Here is an 18,628-nt window from a genome sequence, read left to right as displayed (position 1 = left end):
CGCGACTTGTTCTTGAACTCTCAATATATACCTATACTGCAAAGCCAGAATTCATAATGGGCAAGAATACTCAGAAACGACGACATGATGCTGTCGTCCTAGGGTGTGGAGGTGAGCGGCTGAAGCCATGTCCTTCTTGCAGCCTCCTCACGTTCATGCTCTTCAGGTCTCTTTGAGCTGACATATCTATTCGTTTCCTTGATATACTGTAGTACTCGGTCTGTCGATCGCACATGAATTGACTAGGAAAGGCTTGAAGGTCGTCGTAGTGGGCAAAGATCTACCTGAAGATATCCATTCCACAGGATTCGCCAGTCCTTGGGCGGTCAGTACACCCTCTCCCACATGTATGAGGCCGACAATAACGGGAATGAAAAAGTCAATGCTGACGAAGCACTGTATGTGTAACAGGGCGCCAACTGGCATTCGTTTGCCAGCAACCCGAAAGAACGTAGGAGGGACGAGATCACCTTCAAAGAATTTGCGAGATTGGCCAAAGAGATTCCTGAGCTGTGCGAACGAAGACCGTATCGCTATTATTGGAAAGAAAAGGGGAAATGGCAGGTTCCTTGGTACAGAGATCTAGTCTTTGGCGTGAGTGCGATCATCTTGTCATTTGGTCCTCTTCGCATCCACATCCAGAATGTCCTGACATCCATCGCCTATGGTCTATCTTGCATGTTTGTTACCTGTATCGACTGGACTGAGCTGATTGAACTGGGTTTCTCATTCATGATACGGTGAGAACAGTACCGGGACCTCTTACCTGAAGAAGTGCCCAAGCCCTTTTCTTACGGAGTCACATACGAAGCGTACACACTCAACACCCCCTTGTATCTCCAACATCTCGCCAGGACTTTGCGTCAGAACGGGGTCACCATCCTTCGCGACCGTGTCTCATCTCTGGACGAAGCATACAATCTACCATCCGTCGGCCCTGTGGACCTGGTTATCAACGCTACTGGTCTCGGAGCGCGGGCTTTGTTGGGCGTGGAAGATCCCAGAGTGTTTCCGGCAAAAGGACAGACTATCTTGGTAGAAGCGCCAGACGTCAAGACGTGTTACGGGGTAGAAGATACCCATAAAGTAGAGGGTCAGAGGGTATATATCATACCTCGACCTGGGAAAGCCAATCACGTCATTCTGGGAGGATGTTATTTACCGAACGATTGGAGCACGAATGTCAATAAGGAAGTAGCAAAGCATATATTGAGGGATTGTTATGAACTTTGTCCTGCACTGGATGGGAAAGGAGGCAAAGGGTCGATAGGCGATATTAAGATTGTAGCCCGTAATGTTGGGCTGAGACCTGTTAGAGAGGGAGGGTTCAGATTAGAAATGGAAGATAGGATAATTGGACAAGGAAAAGCGGAGAAAGAGGAAGATGCGATTTTTCCAAGTGCGAGAGGAAAGAGGGGAGATGGGAGGAAGGTAGCGGTGTTGCATGCGTACGGGATAGGTCCAGCGGGGTATCAGAGTAGTCTGGGAGTGGCGAAAGAGGCTGGGGAGTTGATGGATGAGTGGTTGAAGACACGGAACAAGGCGAAGTTGTGATTATTTGATTGCATTCGTGATTAACCATTATGCGATTTGCCCGGGGAGCGACGAGCGGCATTATGACCATGCGTATATGCTACGCCTTCGAAGACTCGTTGACCATTACCCATCGTTCTCACTGCACACTGAACCGGAGCTCACTACACTACACTACCTGGACTGAACGAAAGTGGAACTCGTTATTCAAGGCAGAGCACAGCCAACTCGAACTCAGCTACTGGACTCAGCTCTGCATTCTCCCAACACCAAAGGCCTTCTCTCGAGCAACGCTAGAAGAAGCCTACAATCACCGAACGATAGGCACCGACGGAAGTACCGCTGATACTGATGATGCTAGAGTCATTCGGGTCTGAGTCAGAAGCGATCAAGGTCGATCTCCGATGGTAGTCGGCTCCATCAACATGCTTGTTCATTCGCATCCCGCCTCCTCGGACGATCATTTGCCGAGAGCAAGCACAGCATGAACTTGTTCCTTAAGTGGTCTAGAACCTGGCGTAGACCAATAATGGCCGCCAGCGTCAAAACTCAGACGCAATAAGTTCAAAGGATACCAGATAAGCGCCGCTCTCAAGCCTGCTTGATTCAAGCTTTTGCGAAGACACAAGCATTGACCGCCTCTATCTTCCCATTGGGGAAGCTCGCCGAATCATAGATACAGTAGTCATTTGACGTAGGAAAGAGAAGCTCCAGCCACTCGCCGACGATGGCGGCGTTTGCATGTCTTGCATGTCTTGCGGACATCATGATGACAAGACAAGGTATTGGCAGTGAGCCGAAGCCGAATGACTGTAGCACCTTTTACCTACAGTATGTCGTATAAGGGATAGCCAGACGGTTCGAATATCAAGATGCTTTAGCATTTAGAAATGGCAGATAGTCGACCTCGCTGTCATTCAAATTCTCCATTGATTTTCTTGCCGATGCAAATGCAACCTTTCATGCGATGCACAGCGTTGACTTTGCATATCTGATAATATTCGAGATCCTTTGACGGAGAGCCAGTGTGAGAAGAATTTCTTCGCTTCGCTTTTGTAGTCTGACATGAGGGACTGACTGACCATAGATGTGCTTCTGAGCTTCTTGCTGCTGTGCGCATGTACTAACATCATGAGGCGTCACAGCATGAAAGGGCCATGTACTTCTGTTAGCCTTTGTGTATATTCGAGTCGATAGACAGCTCAGACTGAATAGCTGTGATGTTGCGTCTTTCAAAGATATATAAATCACCGATTCTTCGAGGAACAGCAGACAAATCCTTTTCTTAAAATCAACTTCATCCACATTCTCTCCCTGTTATAGTTTCGTCCTCAACCCGCACTTGTCTGATAATATTGCATCATGTCTCAACAGTCGCGAAGGATCAACGATACCCAGAATTATCAATGCCGGCTGGGTCACACTGGTGCAAGTCTTGAGAATGCTCGGGAGACCTTTGCGCCCGACGGGATGAGTTCCGCCACGACAGCTTCATGTAGGGAATGTCGTTCCATAAGCAGTCAAATTTGGCGATACGGCGAACAAATTCCGGATGCGCCGCAAGTGAGTCGTTGCTTCACGTTCATGTCGTACCATATACTATACACCCTTACCTTATGTACAAGATCCAGAACACGGTGATCAAATATCATTCACGCTTTCCGGGCCATTGGATCGGCTGACACTGCTTGAACTGTATCAGGCACAAACAAGCGGAGGTGGCTATGGCGGGGGTTACGGTGGCTACGGTAGTGGCGGTAATGGCGGTAATGGCGGTCGTAGTTCAACAGGTGGATACTACCAAGAGTCTGGGGGATATTACCAACAGACGGGTGGCTTTTACCGACAGACCGCCCAACGTGAGTAGCAGTCTCCGTGACCTATCAGATGCGCTGACACCCTGCCGAAGAGTCCGCGCCCCAAACCGCGACTGGCGCACTTTGCCCTACTTGTCGTAGCGGCGCCGCCCTCTTCAATTACCTATCCGAACAAGGTACGGCTAATTGCTGGACCCCCGAGTGCAACGGGACGCAAGTAAGGGTAATTGGACAAGTGAGTTGAAATCATTCTATCTGATGATCATTTGCTCAAGTGCTGAGACCACATACTTATTGGGCAATTAGACTACTGCTCGTAAGTGATGACCAGATCGCTTCTGATGACTCGTGTCGTGTCCAACTGATTTTATACCCCGTAGCGGCCGAGCAGACATACTATCAGGGAGGGGTGAGTCCCGATCTAAACACTCACCTCATTTGGGATCGCAATTGGATACCTCGCCACCTCTGCACGTCAATGGCATCGCTGATCGACTTTGGACTGCTGTGAACACTAGCTTAATCGTGCCCCGACGAACCCCCCCGTATACAATCCCAATCTCGGCCCAGGTGAGACCGCACTACCGCCTGACCGGCGATCCGGTCCTGGGACAATAGGAAGGGGGCGGCGTTGGCGAGATTATGCAAATAGCAATTATGGTCAATAGACGGTACGTGCATTGGCAGTACAGTACATGGATCGAGTAGAATGAGCCAAAGGGGGAACAGACAGGGAAAGACACAATACTAGGGTACAACGACACAAAAGTGAATACAAGATTCCCAGACGAGTTCTGGTTTGAATGGTAGTCCTCTTGAGCCTTTTTTTCCCAGTCTGCCAAATTGGCAGAAAGGTTTTTTTTTGCAAAGATGGACTACGAGATTCATGATGTGTACGACCATGAGAATGCTACTTCTTCATACTTGGCCTTCGAATGTGGCTTTGCAGGCTAGACGCGCACGCATGGCCCAGGCTAAGAACGCCAGTAGGGGTATCATACTTCGAACTGTCAGCGGGACATCGCGTGATGAAGAGACATGTTCTATAGTAGCCTAACAAGCTGCAAAGAGGGCGTGTAAAGACGATGCGAGTAGCATTACATTTCAAAAGTACAATCGAGATATCAAGACAGCATACAACTGACAATCATGGCCATTGAAATATCGATAAATGAGGCGTTTTATAGTTCTATGACTTGACCTCCTTCATGGCTATATCCTCATTCCCACCCTTCTCCCTCCCAGTGACATCATCATCACCTCGCTCTTTCGCACTGATGACCCTTCCCAGGTCCAAATCCAGCTCTTTATGTACCATCTGCGGCGAAGCAATCGTCGTGCCCCTGTCCCTATTCGTAGCCCTCGATAAGGGGATCTGACCACCTTCACCACCTTCAGATTCTTGATCGACATGTCCAAAAGTAATCGTCACCCTCCTTCCTTTACCCGCAGTTCTCTCAGGGGACAATTTCGTCGGACTCTCAGTCTTATGTAATGGTAAATCGGTAGCTTGCGCTTGATTATTCGTCGAATTCAGGACAGTGCCATCGATCGTCCTTGGAATAGCTAAAGCGATGGGTACGTTCAAAGCTTCGCGTAGTTTGTTAGATACCAAAGCTGATTTCTTGGTCCGTGCGGAACCTTGCCAGATTAATACTGCTGCACCGATTCCGCAGAGGAAGGAGAGGGGGATCAGGCATCCCGTAGTCCATGCTGGTCGTTGATGACGATCTGCGCACAGTCAAGCCAGTCAGTTGCCTGCTTCCATCCGTTCAGCAGGCGTTATACTCACTCAGACCCCACATCGTGCCGCTGATAAAAGGTTGAAGACAAACAAATGTCAGTCTTTCACGAACGCTAGCGACTCCCTCAAATCATGACTCAACTTACCATAATAAGCTACATGAGAGAGACACAAAACCAGTATCAGCTCAGAATTTAGGTGAGAATGATCCAGGTATTCGGATGACTCACCATTGGAAGAACGAATTTCCATCCATCAGCTATTCATCAACAACCAATCACCCATCAGCTTTTCTCATTTCCCGCCGGCCCAATTCGTAGAGAGGTCGACATACGATCGTATTCCATAAAGCGAACTTCATAGGGAATGCCCGGTGCGTAGCATTCGCATGAGCCCTGTACCAGGTTTGCGAGGTCGCGAATTTCTCTTGCTGGTATCGCAGATTCTTCTGATCCTTCTCCGAAAGCACAAATACGTAATCCTTGATCAAGTCTGGATCGGGTAAATCGTTCTCGTCTTCTATAGGGGGTAAGCCCTGTTTTTTACGTAGGCGCGAATCTCGGTTCTTCAATGTCCAGATTACAGACATGCCTACGATGATCAACTCATCCTTTCAGCTTTCCATTTCTTCGTCTTCTATTGACGGAAAATGGAACAGGAGAAGATTTTCAGGATCCACAAGGCAAGTTAAGGCAAGCTTACGATATGTATCGATCACTCTCCACGGTATTAATCCGACACCCGTCACGGTGAACAACCCATTCTCAACCTGAGAAGAGATTTCTGCGGGGCGAAGACATGAAGAACAGTCAGCTCCCAGATTAATTCGAAGGAGAATCATCCAGTGTCAGTCAGCTTACCGACCCAAATGTCTTGCGTATTTTTACTATTCGTAGGAATCCACCCTAGCAGAAACAAGACAATCGCAGCTCCCCAGAAAGCCACCAAGAACCCATATATCGCCGTGATAGCCCCCATCGGCGTCTTGACGAACGTCCACAGACCTTTCAAGCCCCTCTTGATTTTTTGCCGTTTCGACGATTTTAGAATATGTTTGACATGTTTATCTAGTTGATGATCCTCCTTGATATCTTCTATATCATCTTCGAATTCTTCCCTTTGTAACGTCTTCGGAGATGCTTGTTTGGCCTGACCATCGCCAGCGCCATCGTCAATGCCATTCAGGAGTCTCGTACGTGCATCAGCATCGGGAACGACAGGAGAGACACCCTCCTCAAATTCCGGGATGGGTATAGGCGCTGTTCCGCCCCATTGATCTTTCGGTTCTTGCTGCGAAACAGACTCGGGCGGAGCAGGTGAACGACCGGGTAAGAAACGAGAGATCGAGCCTTTGCGCGAGCGAGTGGTTGATGATCGTTGTCTTGTTTGAGCCGAGGGCTGATTTAGCGCACTATTCCGCTCAACAACTTAGTAACTAGACTTCATGTGCGACCGTCTCGTACTCAGTGGATTCGAATGGAAATCAGAGGAGAAATGGAGACACATACGATATCGACTCCTCGCTTGGGATCTGAGGAAGCTGTACTTCCGGCCTCCTTTTCCATAATTGCGGTAAATGAGGTACGAGCACAGAGTTGGTCATATTCTGCAGATGATTGACGGTGGACACTTCCGGATCGATAACATCCAACAATCCCACTAACTCATCATCTAATTGATGGCTCTCCGTCTGTCCTCCTGGTCCTGGCGCAGCCAGATCAAATTCTACTGGAGTACTTGATCTTCTCGACCGGCGCTCTTCAGAACGGAGACTATGCCTTGAAGCGTTCGAACTTGATCTCGCTCTTCCTCTTTTCCCCTCCTCGGATCCGAATCCGGGTCCTAGCCCGTTCAAGCCACTTTCTAGGTCATTCCTGTTGATCGTCCCCCTGCGCACAGAGCTTAGTGGTGCCAATCTATCAGAACGCTCATCGTTGATATTTTCAGGCTCTGCGTTGGGGTATTGTTGGTCTGAGAAAGACGGTATACGTTGACGGGGTTTCATCGATACGCCCACCGTATGCGCTCGTCTCCTCCCAGCACTACTGTTACTATTAGGTACACCTGACGATCCGTGGGTGTTGCTCAAATCGCCTAAAGCGGAGGTGGTAATGGGCGGTAAGATTGTTACTTGTCTCCGTCGAGTCCTTCGGGGGTTGTTGAGACCGTTCGAAGGAGAAGTACTGGCTTGTCGAGCTGGTAAGGGCGGGCCAGCAGCTGAAGCCGCTTGGGCGGAGTTGGAACGTTCTAATGGATGAACATCGCATGGTGTACCCTCGACGTTGCTTTGAGAAGCTACGTAGTTGTCATCTTGTGTCGAGGGAGGCGGTGGATGAAAGGATGAAGATGCAGAAGGAGAGTGGAGGGGTAGTATTGGGTCGTTTGGTGAGGATGGCATGTTTGTTGATTGGAAATATATGAACGATGTTGTTTTGGATTTTCAGCCTCGGGGATCTCTTTGTTTGACTGTCCAATGTCTTTCTTTTGGTTATGGATGATCTATGCACAGAGAGACGCTGTACAGGTTGAAGGTGATGTTGAGTGACAGTGAGGCCTCAACGACAATTGAGATGGGGATGTCATTGATAATGGAAGATGTGTTGTGATTGCGGGGGCCGCATGCTGGCTTACACTCGAGTGATAGACATTCAGGGCAAAGTGGGAGGCCGATTACGTTTGTAAACAAACCACAGCGAGATTCTTCGCATGGCAGACCGAGGTATACTCAAAATCCATTCATCACAGGGGTAGATACGAAAGTTACCTATGCATTACTTTGCTTCAAGGTCGACCTTACACCTCTCGAGGCAGGTCATCAATAATTGAGGCTTTGACGGGTACCAGGGTTTTGATCGGGCCTCCATAATAATGACTTATCGGAGAAAAAGACGCGTACAACGTTTTTCACTCAGCGAGAAGACAAGAAAAGAAAAGATGAAACACCCCTTGGAACATGTCAAAGATTGTTCCTTATACCTCGTCCATCTTGACATGTAACATGCTTTTTACTGTGGAAGCTGTAGAAGATGAAACACGAAGATCTAGAATGGTAGCAAGGGTAAAGAGGCACGATGTACTGGAACCTGACCAAAGACAGGAGTTGCCTTGGAAATGCGGGATCAGAAGTGAGTCCAGCTAATGTTACGTCGATACACTCGCAACCCGGAAGAAGCCAACATGAGAACCTTTGATTACAGATAGAAGATGGAAGATGAACTAATCAAAGGTCGATAAAGCCAATTGACGATCCGAGCATTACACTACTCATCGCACTGATCGCCTTCACATAACGAAATAACGCATTGATCGCTTTTTATCTATACATTTGGTCCTTTAGCTGTGTCTCCTTACTCACTCATGTTAACTCGTTTCATCGTCTCGTTATAGCTTTGCTTTTCCTTGCTGCTCATTATCGGAACGTGTCCAAACGTCATTTTCTTCTCTTGACTCATTTCTCTTCTCATCTTGGCCAACACGACCTCTGATCAACATCGGCATACTCATAACGATAAGTGACGCCGACAGTCCGAGGTCAAGGTCCCTTCGCCACTGGACCAAGATATTGACACCGACACAGCCTACCTCACACACTCCTTTACCATATTGCAGAGCTCCTCTTCCCCGTTGCCCAGTTACAGAACGACAGGCAATCGACATAAAAAAGAACTCACCACAAGTCAATCATTAAAAATCATAAGCAATCAATCGGGCGTGCAAGTGAAAGCTCGACGAGTGACCGACGAGCAACTCTATATCACGTCCCCTCTACGTATTGACAACATCCGCATTCCGCTGCTATTTCCCAATCGCGACTTCGCACCTTTGACAGGTGCTCTGGTCAATATGCCTTCCATATTTTCTCGATCAGCTACGACCCCAAAGAAAGGTAAATTACCGCCCACACCACCTGTTTCTGGATCTCATTCCCCCGAGAAACGAGGTGGTTCCACTAGCCGAGGTAGGGGATACGGAGGGGGAGTAGGAGAATTCGGGACTATCCCAGGGAGCACATCAAAGTAAGCTATACCATGTGTTTTCCTGCTAAATCGGACAGCATAGCTAACAGACTGGTCCAAAATAGGACTCTACCGAACAGACCTACCCAGCCTCTGACTCCCCCAGATTCACCTCCGGAGGATGACTCACCTCCTCCCCTCCTCCCACCGAAATTCACCTTCCTACCGACCCATATTAGCCCGCATACAACTTCCAGTAATTCTGTCGACTCGTTCTCGTACCATTCAGATGAAGTCACCGCAACCAGACAATATGGCTTTTTGGGCGGAATAGGCAGCAAGAGCGTCTTGGGTCTTAGAGAAGTTGGGCATGTCCTTGAGCTTGTTAGCAACGAGCTGATACGAAGAGGTTAGCTGCTTCACCAAATAACTTTAAGGTATAGCTAATTTTAGGTCTTATAGGCTTGACTATACCAATGTTGTTCTCGAATCAAGCTCTGGAGCTGAACCAGACAAGAACAAAGATGCTCATCCAAGGATATTTGGATACTCTGTCGCAAGTGTACCTTTTGAATCATCGAAGAATCACGGCTAACAAGTGCGCCTTAGGTCAAATTCGAAAAGCAGGTATGAAGCATTTAAGCAAGATGTGATTTTCGCCAAAGAGCATGAACTCGCTTGGTTACTTCGATGGGCACTAAGCCGGATCACCAGGATAAAAGAAGGCGTTAAGGAAATTTGTCATGGTGTCTTGGAGTGGGAAGCTTACGAGGAATGGCGTGGTCGAGAAAGGGGCAAGTCAGCTAGCCTTTTGACAATCGTCTGCGATAGAGCTGACTAGACATGATCATTTTGTAGCCGCTGGATACCCTACCGATGCTTTCCCATTCTTAGCCCTGATCGTGCCCAATGATGTCTACAACCTGATTGTCACACCCCTATTCCACCTACTGTCAAGATTCGCAGCTCATTCTCACTTATCTGGGCTGACACCGCATGCTCTGTCGTCCCTCTTCGCACCTCTTCTATTCGATATTCCGACCTCGACTACAGCGACTCAATCTCACTCGATTTTCGTGCGAGCAGCTTCGGCTACTGAGCATCTGTTACTGGCATACATAAGATCTACAAGCGCCAAAGGTTCCTTGGGCTTAGCGGACCTGCCTTTCAGGTTGAAAGAATGGGTAACGGGGTATCCAGCTATGATCCCTTCCGACGGAGATTTGGCAAGAGGTGGGCCGAGGAAGGGTTCTCGAGTTGTCAGGTGTGAGAGAGCTAGCAGGACGGTCAGAGCGTACTCGAAAGACTTACTTGCAGGAGCGGAATTATGGTCTAGTGATCTACCAATAGGGGATAAATGGGATGCTTGGGACAGAGTTACTTGGAAAGCTAGAAGAGGCGATATCAGTCGACCGCGATTCTCCCAGTCCTACCGGAGAAGAATGATGGTGAAGGAGAATCTTCCATTACCCCCTACTTCGGTTGGCGATGGGAATAGACCGATATCATATGGGAGTGCAACTAAGCCTGCTCTTGACAATTCGTCGATAAGGAGCAGAAAGGGAAGGACCATGGGTGTCGTTTCGGAGGAGGAGGACAATGGGGATGGGCGCTGGTCTTCGTTGGCGGGTAAAGAGTGGAGTATGTTCGAAGAAGGCGGTTTCGATGCGCCTACCCTGTCGCACGGGAAGAAGGACAATAAAGGGGATATCAGAAACAGACTACAATTTGATCTTACTGAAAGCGCCAAAATGGTGAGTTCACCGCTTCTTTGACAGGTTTTTCGTCCTCATCTCCTTTGTGGTAATTCCTCCAGAAAGGTGCTGATGCAGGCTTGACTGCAGAGTGTAGCTGAAAGAAGACGCACGATGGACTGGTCTGAATTTGCGTCCCCGTCCGGAGGGTTTAACCGCACCGATAATGTCTTGGACGTCTCCTTGACATTTGCTCAGCCGCTGGAGAAGGAGATCACCGATTGGCCGAAAGAAAGGGACGAGCTTCGAAGGAGATTGCACAAATCACAGAAAGACTCAGTGCCCTTCACTTACGATACCACACCCCAGACTGGGATCAATGCCTTTCCAGATTCTTTCTCGACTGGTCGGGTGGATGAGAAGGGCAGAGTTTATCTCGAAGAGGCTTTCGTGGATTGTTGGGCGGATTTGATGGTTGGATGTGGATGGGTTGATAAGGATGAGTTGACTTTCAGGGAGGCCAACTGGGCAATCGTGAATCGATACCATTATTGTGTATATACGGGAAAATTTAGCTGACAACCCCATCGCAGATCGAATATAAGGCGAAGCCTTCTCGAGTCGACTCGAGGAGGCAGGATGCTGATCCGCTTGGAGACCCAAGGAAGACTGAGCTGTACTTCTTGTTTGAAGAGCGCGTCCCACTAGTAGGTGGCTCAAGCCTTAAAACGGCCACTATTGTGACAGTAGCTGACTTGGTTGGTGTAGGACTACCAACAAGCATTACTGAGTCCAGCTCAGAAGAAATCAGGGTTCACCCTGTTCTCGCCTAGAAACAAGAAACGCAATAACCAGATGCCGCAAAGTGACACGGTCAAATCCCGCTTGGGTCAAGGTTGGGGCGATGACGATTTCGATAGAATGCTCTTGCATCGAAATCAGACCAAGAAAGTGACGCTTACGAAGAGCGCTTCAGATCAGCCTCATACTTCGGTGTGGCATATGTCGAATGAGACTTCCACGCCTGTCTCGCCGGTCAAACCTCGCCAAAGAACGCGTTCGGGCGGCGAGAAACAGCTTGACGATCCAAAGATGAGTGATACCAAAGGATTGTTTTTCGGTTCAGCCAAAAAGACCATGAGACGCGTGAAATCAAACGAAAGCAGGGAAAACAAAGTTAGCAGGAAAGAGAGGAAGAAGCAAAGAGCTCAAGATGTGGAATTTGAATTGCATAGTGCGAGCGGAGTTAGCAGCTCGGAGCCGTCGCCTAAAGACGGTGTTCCTGTCTTGAAGAAAGACGAAGAGAAATGGATGGGTAAGCTTGCACATTTATCATGTGATCCTCCTTAATGAAATGTAGCTGATTTGTTTGTCCGTTGAAGATATACTGGTAGCGAATGGAGCGAAGAGGATGGATCGGCAAGATGCCTTGCCACCGAGGGGATTACCTGTATCTCCCCATCCTCCTGCAAAACACCCATCACCCCTCCCTCATGTCGATCAGGGCACACCTCCTCAGGATAGGCTGTCAGAAGATGCGGATGCGGCAACACCACGGGGTGTCCCGCCGGAGAGACAACGCAGTATAAGGAGAAAAGCTGTACCTACTTCTGACGAGGAGGAGGATTTGGGGGGATTCGAACCTGTTTCTCCCTCTCAACAGACATTCACTTCTTCCGGACCTGAATCGGAGTCAGAACAACTGAGACTCAGTCAGAGTCAAGAACGAGAAGGCCCGGAGTTGTTACAGCCGACGCCAAGAAGAAGTCATAGAGATACGAGAGATACGATCCATGGGATCGTCGATCAATATAATCGAGATTCGATGGGTTCTCCTGCGGCCTCCGGCTCTGAGCTGGAAGCTGTGGACGAAAATGAGAGAGGATATTTCGACACCAATCATCGGGGTGATTTACCGCCTGCACATGGAGGGGAGAGAATGATTACGGGTATGGATGATGGTAGATTTGACGATTCACCTTTGAGTCCGGACGTTGCTAGTCTAAGCTTGGAACCGCCGGAAAAAGGCATGATCTTTGATTTGACGCCTGGACGAGAACCTTCTCCGGCGCGATATAAACATGGCGAACCATTACAATTCGGTGAGTCCCCTCTGACCAGCTGGAAGGCGATAGAAGTTGCTCTCAGCTGATGTGATGCATGTTGAAATTAGTGGGAGAAGAGCCGGAAGAAGAGGAATATACCCAGAGATATCGTCATTCTTGATTTTCCCCAGTATGTGACCAGTATGTGAAATTGCATGTTTATAGGATAAACTCGACTGTGACTGTTCAATTTCTCAGATCATACCATACCATATCGCAACATGGGTATACCTGTCATTTGTGTCTGCATATAATCTTGATGCGGATACCCCTTGACACTTGTTGATGCATCCATACATACTTGTTCTATACCACACCTGCTATGCTATGCTTTATGCCATTTTATATCGGGGTCTTCCCATATATGGTACTCTTATCTAAATAATCCAGCAGTATGAATAACCGGCATTCTCGCTTCATTTCACTACCAAAACGATACTCGTACAGAAGAAGCCTTCGTTTCTCGCTAGTCATTCTTCTAAACTAGATCTTATATCTCCTTGATCCGGTCACTTGAGCACTTCAGATCCACGCCGAGAAAGGCCTGGAGAAGCTATTTACTGGAAAATCCGACAAAATGGACATAGACGACGACGATGCTTTCTTGTACGGAGACGAGACACCCAAAACAGAGGTCGCTCTACCTCAAGCTGAAGGTGAATACCAATATCATCCATTAACATCTGTGTATATTGCCGGGCGAGAGACACTGTTGACGTAGATGGCTGATCAAATATTCGAATCTTCATTCGCATCTAGTGAAAAATGAGGTATCTGTACCTCCTCCTGTCCCAGCTCCAGCCCAACCCGTAGCTTCGACTTCGACAGCAGCAGCCGTCCCGGCAGGAGTCACGAATGGGATGACAGCGGCTATGGCAGCGTGAGTCCATTCAACTCCATCAATAAGTACAAGTCTCAGTTACGCGACACAGGTTGTTCAGTCTTCTTCGTTTTTGTTCCCTGAATAAGATCAGACAGGGCAGAATTGCTGATGTCTCCGCAATTCCCGTTATACCGCTGCAGCTCTCTCGCCGCGTACGGCATCGAACCTTCCTCAGCTATAGTAGATAATCCCGAAGATGGCGGTGTGGAAGAGGAAGAAGAGGACGACGAAGAGGATGAGGATTCGGATGAGTCGGACGATGATATCAAGGTGGTCTTCACCGGGCAGAATGCTAGAACGTTAGATCTGAGGTGAGTCATCGATTCTCCTCCAACCGTTTTCTGAATATTGGTTTCAACGATACTGATGAACTTATTACAACTAGGAAACCGCAAACGGCCCCGTCAAATGTCATTGGGATAGGTAAATGGGCGCATACAGCTACCTCCACTGCGCCTGCTGCTGTGGCTGCTCCTAGTACGCCGCAAGCTGGAGGAGCCACACCATCTCGTTGTGAGCCTCTCTCCTTCATCTACTCCCGTTACTCTTCGATATAGCACGCTTCCGCCATTAAGGCTTGCTGATTGCCATATCTCACATCTAGCCGTCCAACAAACAGCCAATCAAACCACCGAATACACGCCCACCTCTCGTCCAGGTCTAGCATCTGTCCCCCCTCCGCAACCCTCTTCCGGCACCGGCGGAAATGCATTACTTAACCCTCCCATATCTTCGGCACCTACAACGACGGACGCCGGGATTAATCTTCAGCCGCCAGCTTCAGGCGCAGACATAATAACCCATACAGTCGATGGAGTCCCACCCCTGAACCCTGCTTTACCCAAATCCAGCCTACCGCCTGTGGCTGCCTCTGGATCATCGAAATATACTGGACCGGGCAACGGAGTGATCCCTTCAACGGGGCAGAGTGTATTTGAGATTGATATGACCCAATTTGAGGGTTCGGGTCAACCGTGGAGAAAGCCTGGAAGTGTGTTAAGCGATTATTTCAATTTTGGGTTCGATGAGTACTCTTTTCCTAGGTATTTGAGGTACAAGAGTGATATGGAGAAAGGTCGAGCTGCTATGGTGAGTGCATTACCTTTCTCACTCGCTTGCTCCTTGCCTGCCATCGCTCTTTCCAGCTGTCCACCAATACTGCATATCCTTTATGATTGGCTAATCTTTGTCTTCTGGTTGTGCTCAGATGAACGTTCCTCCGATGAATGGCCTACCGCCCGACGTCGCTACCCTCTTACACCTCCAGCAACAAAACGCGAACGGTTTCAACCCTATGATGATGGCTCAGCAGGCGCAACAGGCTCAACAGCAACAAGCGCAAATGCAAATGATGGCCAATCAGATACAGCAGCAGATGGGGATGATGAACCCGCAGATGCAGGCTCAGATGCAGCAGATGATGGCTATGCAAGGATTAGATCTGGGGATGATGAATCAGCAAATGCCATTTGGAGGCGGTGGAGGAGGGAATATGCAGAATCATCAACATCAACAGCAACAGCAACAGCCTCAGCAATTGATGGGGCAACAGCAACAGCACCAACAGAGGCCGGGGATGGGACCGGGAAACGCGAGTCAAGGTAGATCCATGACATCCCAAGGTGGACAAGGGCCTTCTGAGATGGGTGATGAGGTGAAAGTTGAAGAAGGAGTCGAGGTGAGTCTAAACTACTCGCTATCCTGTCTGACGGTGCGAGTGAAACGAGCTGAGCGCTTTATGTTGGGAATAGACTGGCGGAGACACACCAGATGCTCAAATGTCGGGGCAAGCGAACCCGTCGATGAGAGGTCGCATTCCTGTCAGGGGTGTACCTGTACGAGGCGTGCCTCTACGTGGTCGTGGTGGAGGTGAGCTTTCTTCGCCTGCACAGCATGATCCACGAATCGTGCCAGGTGGATGTTAATTTGAGTATGGGTGCAGCCGTACCCCTTGGTCCAAGAGCAGGATTCGCAGCTCCTACCGGGCCTAAAGCAGGTCGATTCAGGGATAAAGACAAGGTAGATTCTGGAGGTGGGGCTCTCGATTACGGAGGAGGCGAAGGGGGAGATTCAGATCGAGAAGTCTCGTCGATCTCGGGAGTAGGGAAGAAACAGGAATACGATGAAGAAGGTGAATACGGCGTGGCGACATCGGCATCGGCAGGAGGAGCAGGAGGCGGAGCAGGATCGAGATCGCACTCGCAAATTCGAAGTAGGAGCCAATCGATATCTGCTTCGGCCTCCGCTTCAGCACCAAGAGGAAAATCGCAGTCGAGGTCGGTGTCGAGGTCCAGGTCTGCGAGTCCGCGAAAAAGGAGGAGTAAGAGGGAGTATGACGAGTACAGTTCGGAGGACGAATACCGCGAACGCGAACGTGAGCGTGATCGAGATCGAGATCGGGATCGGGAAAGAGACAGAAGAGGAGAGAGTGGAAGAGAAAGGGATAAGAGACGATCAAGTAGAAGGACGAAAGATAAAGATGATTCGACATCAAATTCGGCTTCTAGTAGGAGTAAACGTAAGCGAGAAGAAGGTGGGAACTCGACATCGGCTTCTGCGGCTGCGACGGTGGCAGCGACTCTCGGTCCGGGGGGATGGGAGTCTGAAGAAGAGGATGAGAGGAGGTCTAGGTGGGTCTGATCTTTCGGTATTTCATGTCTGGGCATCGCTCTACGAAGGTGTGAGAGGGAGTTGCGTGGACGCTGATACTTGGATTATTGCGCATTCAGACGGAAAAGATCGCCTAGTGAAGAATCTGAGAAACGGACCAGACGAAGTAAGCGGCGGTAGGGCAAGTGCTTCGTTGATCTTAGTGCCAGAGTTGGCAAGCATGAAAGCGATGGATATGTCTAGTGTGTTGGATGTGGATTGTACGGGCATCACCGAGGCATGCATTGAACTTATGGAAGCAAACCCATTGAACTTATGGAAGCAAACCCATTGACTTAAGATACAGAGCATCACTACCGACCAGTACTGGGATTGACGCAGATACGATTAGGCTGAGTGAAAGGGCGTCCACCTCAGTTATATAATTATGACTGTATGATCTGGGTTGAGGACTATTGAATGCATGATGATAATCATGATATAGGTATTTCCTTATCTTGATCATCTGCCCAGGCATTTAGAGAACGCATGATACTCAATGTACCCGATTTATAGCTACCTCCAAACATGAGGGTGTGCTATCGAACATCATCCAATGTCGAGTCAGCAGGTATCTGTAAATATCATCAATTCGCATGGTTTGTATGCCAGTGCGAATTTGAATGGTTCGTGTGCCAGGGTACGCGGGTATCAAAAGGCACTCGACTCACGTTCAGATGATGATATAGCTCGTAGAGCTTCTGTCGTTCGTCATAATACGGCTGCGACCTTGGATGGATGGCGTGGTATGCCTCGTAGAAATCTTTGCTGAAGCCTGAATGATGAATGACGGACCCCAATCGATCAGCTCAAGTTGATTCAGCAAATGACCTAGATTCTGCTGTTTGTTTGACCTCGCCAAGTCTGTATTTGTTGCTGATTCCCCTCTATTGGCGCGATCTAGAGCAGCACAGTTCAAGGTTTCCAGACTCTCGAAAAGCAAAGTCCAACCAACCAGGTGCAGACACTCACCCCCGAACATATGGGTTATTCCCAGATCAGCCTCATTGTGCCCAAAGTACGACGCCGGATCATATATCACTGCCGAGCCGCTGATCGTGTCGTACCCTTTATTCCCCGACCAGAGATCGCCGTGGAGTATGACTGGTTTTGCAGGCGGATCAAAGGAACGTAGTAATAAAGGAATAATCCTGCGATCACCGCATAGCACACTTAGCATAATTATATAGTACAGAAAATACACATATGGCTTCTTAGACCTGACCAAAGGTATCGGACTCACTTATCTTTCATCTTCTCCCACTCACTGCTTATCGCATTATCTCCAATACGCCGCACCAAGTCACCTAATCTCCTATCTCTGTAGAATGCCTCCCAGCTTTCCGTCCATGTATTATCTTGCTCCGTCGCTCCACAATGGGTGGGTACACCGAATCCATATCTACCCGTGTACCCGTTACTCCGCTGCGTGTCATCATCTTCGGGGGAAGGGGGATTATGCATCTTGGCCAATTTCTCACCTAACTCTTTTTGAACATTGGAACTAGGTCCGGGACTTCCCAAATCGAAATACTGAGTGACCATTGCGCTTTCTTTCCTATTTTCGGCGACTTCGAAACCCAATAATTCCGGGATCAGGCCCAATCCGATAGTCGTTCGGCCCATAGCTCGTAGACCCTCGACCTCGCCTCGCATCTGCTTGATATCGCTTTGCGTCTTTGTGAAGTATTTCTTGCCTGAGGGAGTGTGTAAATAGATTCCCCGAGAGCAGGATTCTAGCTCGGAGAGGGGAATGGGGGGAGAGCACGAGGAGAAGATGTGAGAGATTAGTGGGTGCATCGAAGCAGGCATCGTGGATAAAGGGTGCAAGTTCGTGGGGCGCAGTATGTTGACAGTTCGTTCGAGTGGGAGGGAAAGCGATTGGTAACGATGGAAATCCTTCTTCGGTCTGAGTTACAGTGTAGAATATGAAGATCGTATCACTCGTTTCGCTACTTGATCTCACTCACTCACTCACCCAGCATATCGTCGTTGATGTCATATCCGTTCATAGCTTGACCTGTGTTAGGCGGACATGACAAGTGGAGGACCGCATTGCCTCTTTACGTAATCTGTTAACAAAGACTCACTCGGGCTTTGCATCCTTTCAGTAGCATCGTTGGTTCGCCGATACACATGCATAGTGCGTTATACATACAATACGCATACTGAGGCGAGAGGGACGGACTGCAGGCTTCAGCATGCATAAGTGTTTTGAAGAGGAAAATGATCTCGACTGCTAAGGGA

At 48.8% G+C, this 18,628-nt stretch overlaps 6 protein-coding genes across 6 annotated transcripts; 4 read left to right on the top strand and 2 right to left on the bottom strand.

Annotated features, from left to right (window-relative positions):
• Positions 1–56: 56 nt before the first annotated feature.
• Positions 57–1,554, top strand: I303_108187 (uncharacterized protein; the record flags this gene model as incomplete). Its single annotated transcript, XM_018410752.1, has 4 exons — positions 57–111; positions 213–325; positions 412–594; positions 751–1,554. The coding sequence occupies 4 exons, from the start codon at positions 57–59 to the stop codon at positions 1,552–1,554; spliced, it is 1,155 nt and encodes a 384-aa protein (XP_018260562.1).
• A 1,341-nt stretch (positions 1,555–2,895) lies between these two features.
• Positions 2,896–3,861, top strand: I303_108186 (uncharacterized protein; the record flags this gene model as incomplete). Its single annotated transcript, XM_018410753.1, has 5 exons — positions 2,896–3,096; positions 3,236–3,392; positions 3,443–3,585; positions 3,657–3,666; positions 3,731–3,861. 5 exons carry the CDS (start codon positions 2,896–2,898, stop codon positions 3,859–3,861), a joined length of 642 nt encoding a protein of 213 aa, XP_018260563.1.
• Positions 3,862–4,539: 678 nt separating this feature from the next.
• Positions 4,540–7,492, bottom strand: I303_108185 (uncharacterized protein; the record flags this gene model as incomplete). The annotated part of the gene is made up of 8 exons (XM_065969778.1): positions 4,540–5,081; positions 5,143–5,162; positions 5,241–5,249; positions 5,325–5,353; positions 5,429–5,685; positions 5,797–5,877; positions 5,955–6,505; positions 6,603–7,492. The coding sequence occupies 8 exons, from the start codon at positions 7,490–7,492 to the stop codon at positions 4,540–4,542; spliced, it is 2,379 nt and encodes a 792-aa protein (XP_065825850.1).
• Positions 7,493–8,937: 1,445 nt separating this feature from the next.
• Positions 8,938–12,970, top strand: I303_108184 (uncharacterized protein; the record flags this gene model as incomplete). Its single annotated transcript, XM_065969777.1, has 10 exons — positions 8,938–9,110; positions 9,176–9,459; positions 9,513–9,612; positions 9,660–9,844; positions 9,909–10,804; positions 10,895–11,278; positions 11,338–11,451; positions 11,513–12,059; positions 12,127–12,846; positions 12,918–12,970. 10 exons carry the CDS (start codon positions 8,938–8,940, stop codon positions 12,968–12,970), a joined length of 3,456 nt encoding a protein of 1,151 aa, XP_065825849.1.
• A 456-nt stretch (positions 12,971–13,426) lies between these two features.
• Positions 13,427–16,522, top strand: I303_108183 (uncharacterized protein; the record flags this gene model as incomplete). Its single annotated transcript, XM_065969776.1, has 9 exons — positions 13,427–13,505; positions 13,609–13,729; positions 13,873–14,043; positions 14,118–14,245; positions 14,337–14,821; positions 14,940–15,410; positions 15,484–15,601; positions 15,675–16,362; positions 16,462–16,522. 9 exons carry the CDS (start codon positions 13,427–13,429, stop codon positions 16,520–16,522), a joined length of 2,322 nt encoding a protein of 773 aa, XP_065825848.1.
• A 293-nt stretch (positions 16,523–16,815) lies between these two features.
• On the bottom strand, positions 16,816–18,193 carry I303_108182 (uncharacterized protein; the record flags this gene model as incomplete). The annotated part of the gene is made up of 4 exons (XM_018410757.1): positions 16,816–16,920; positions 17,053–17,156; positions 17,354–17,532; positions 17,625–18,193. The coding sequence occupies 4 exons, from the start codon at positions 18,191–18,193 to the stop codon at positions 16,816–16,818; spliced, it is 957 nt and encodes a 318-aa protein (XP_018260567.1).
• Positions 18,194–18,628: the final 435 nt, after the last annotated feature.

The sequence above is a fragment of the Kwoniella dejecticola genome, chromosome 11, assembly GCF_000512565.2.
Source record: "Kwoniella dejecticola CBS 10117 chromosome 11, complete sequence".
NCBI classification, from domain to species: domain Eukaryota; kingdom Fungi; phylum Basidiomycota; class Tremellomycetes; order Tremellales; family Cryptococcaceae; genus Kwoniella; species Kwoniella dejecticola.
The sequence above is the reverse complement of the archived record's forward strand: the minus strand, read 5'-3'. Positions and strand labels throughout refer to the sequence as shown.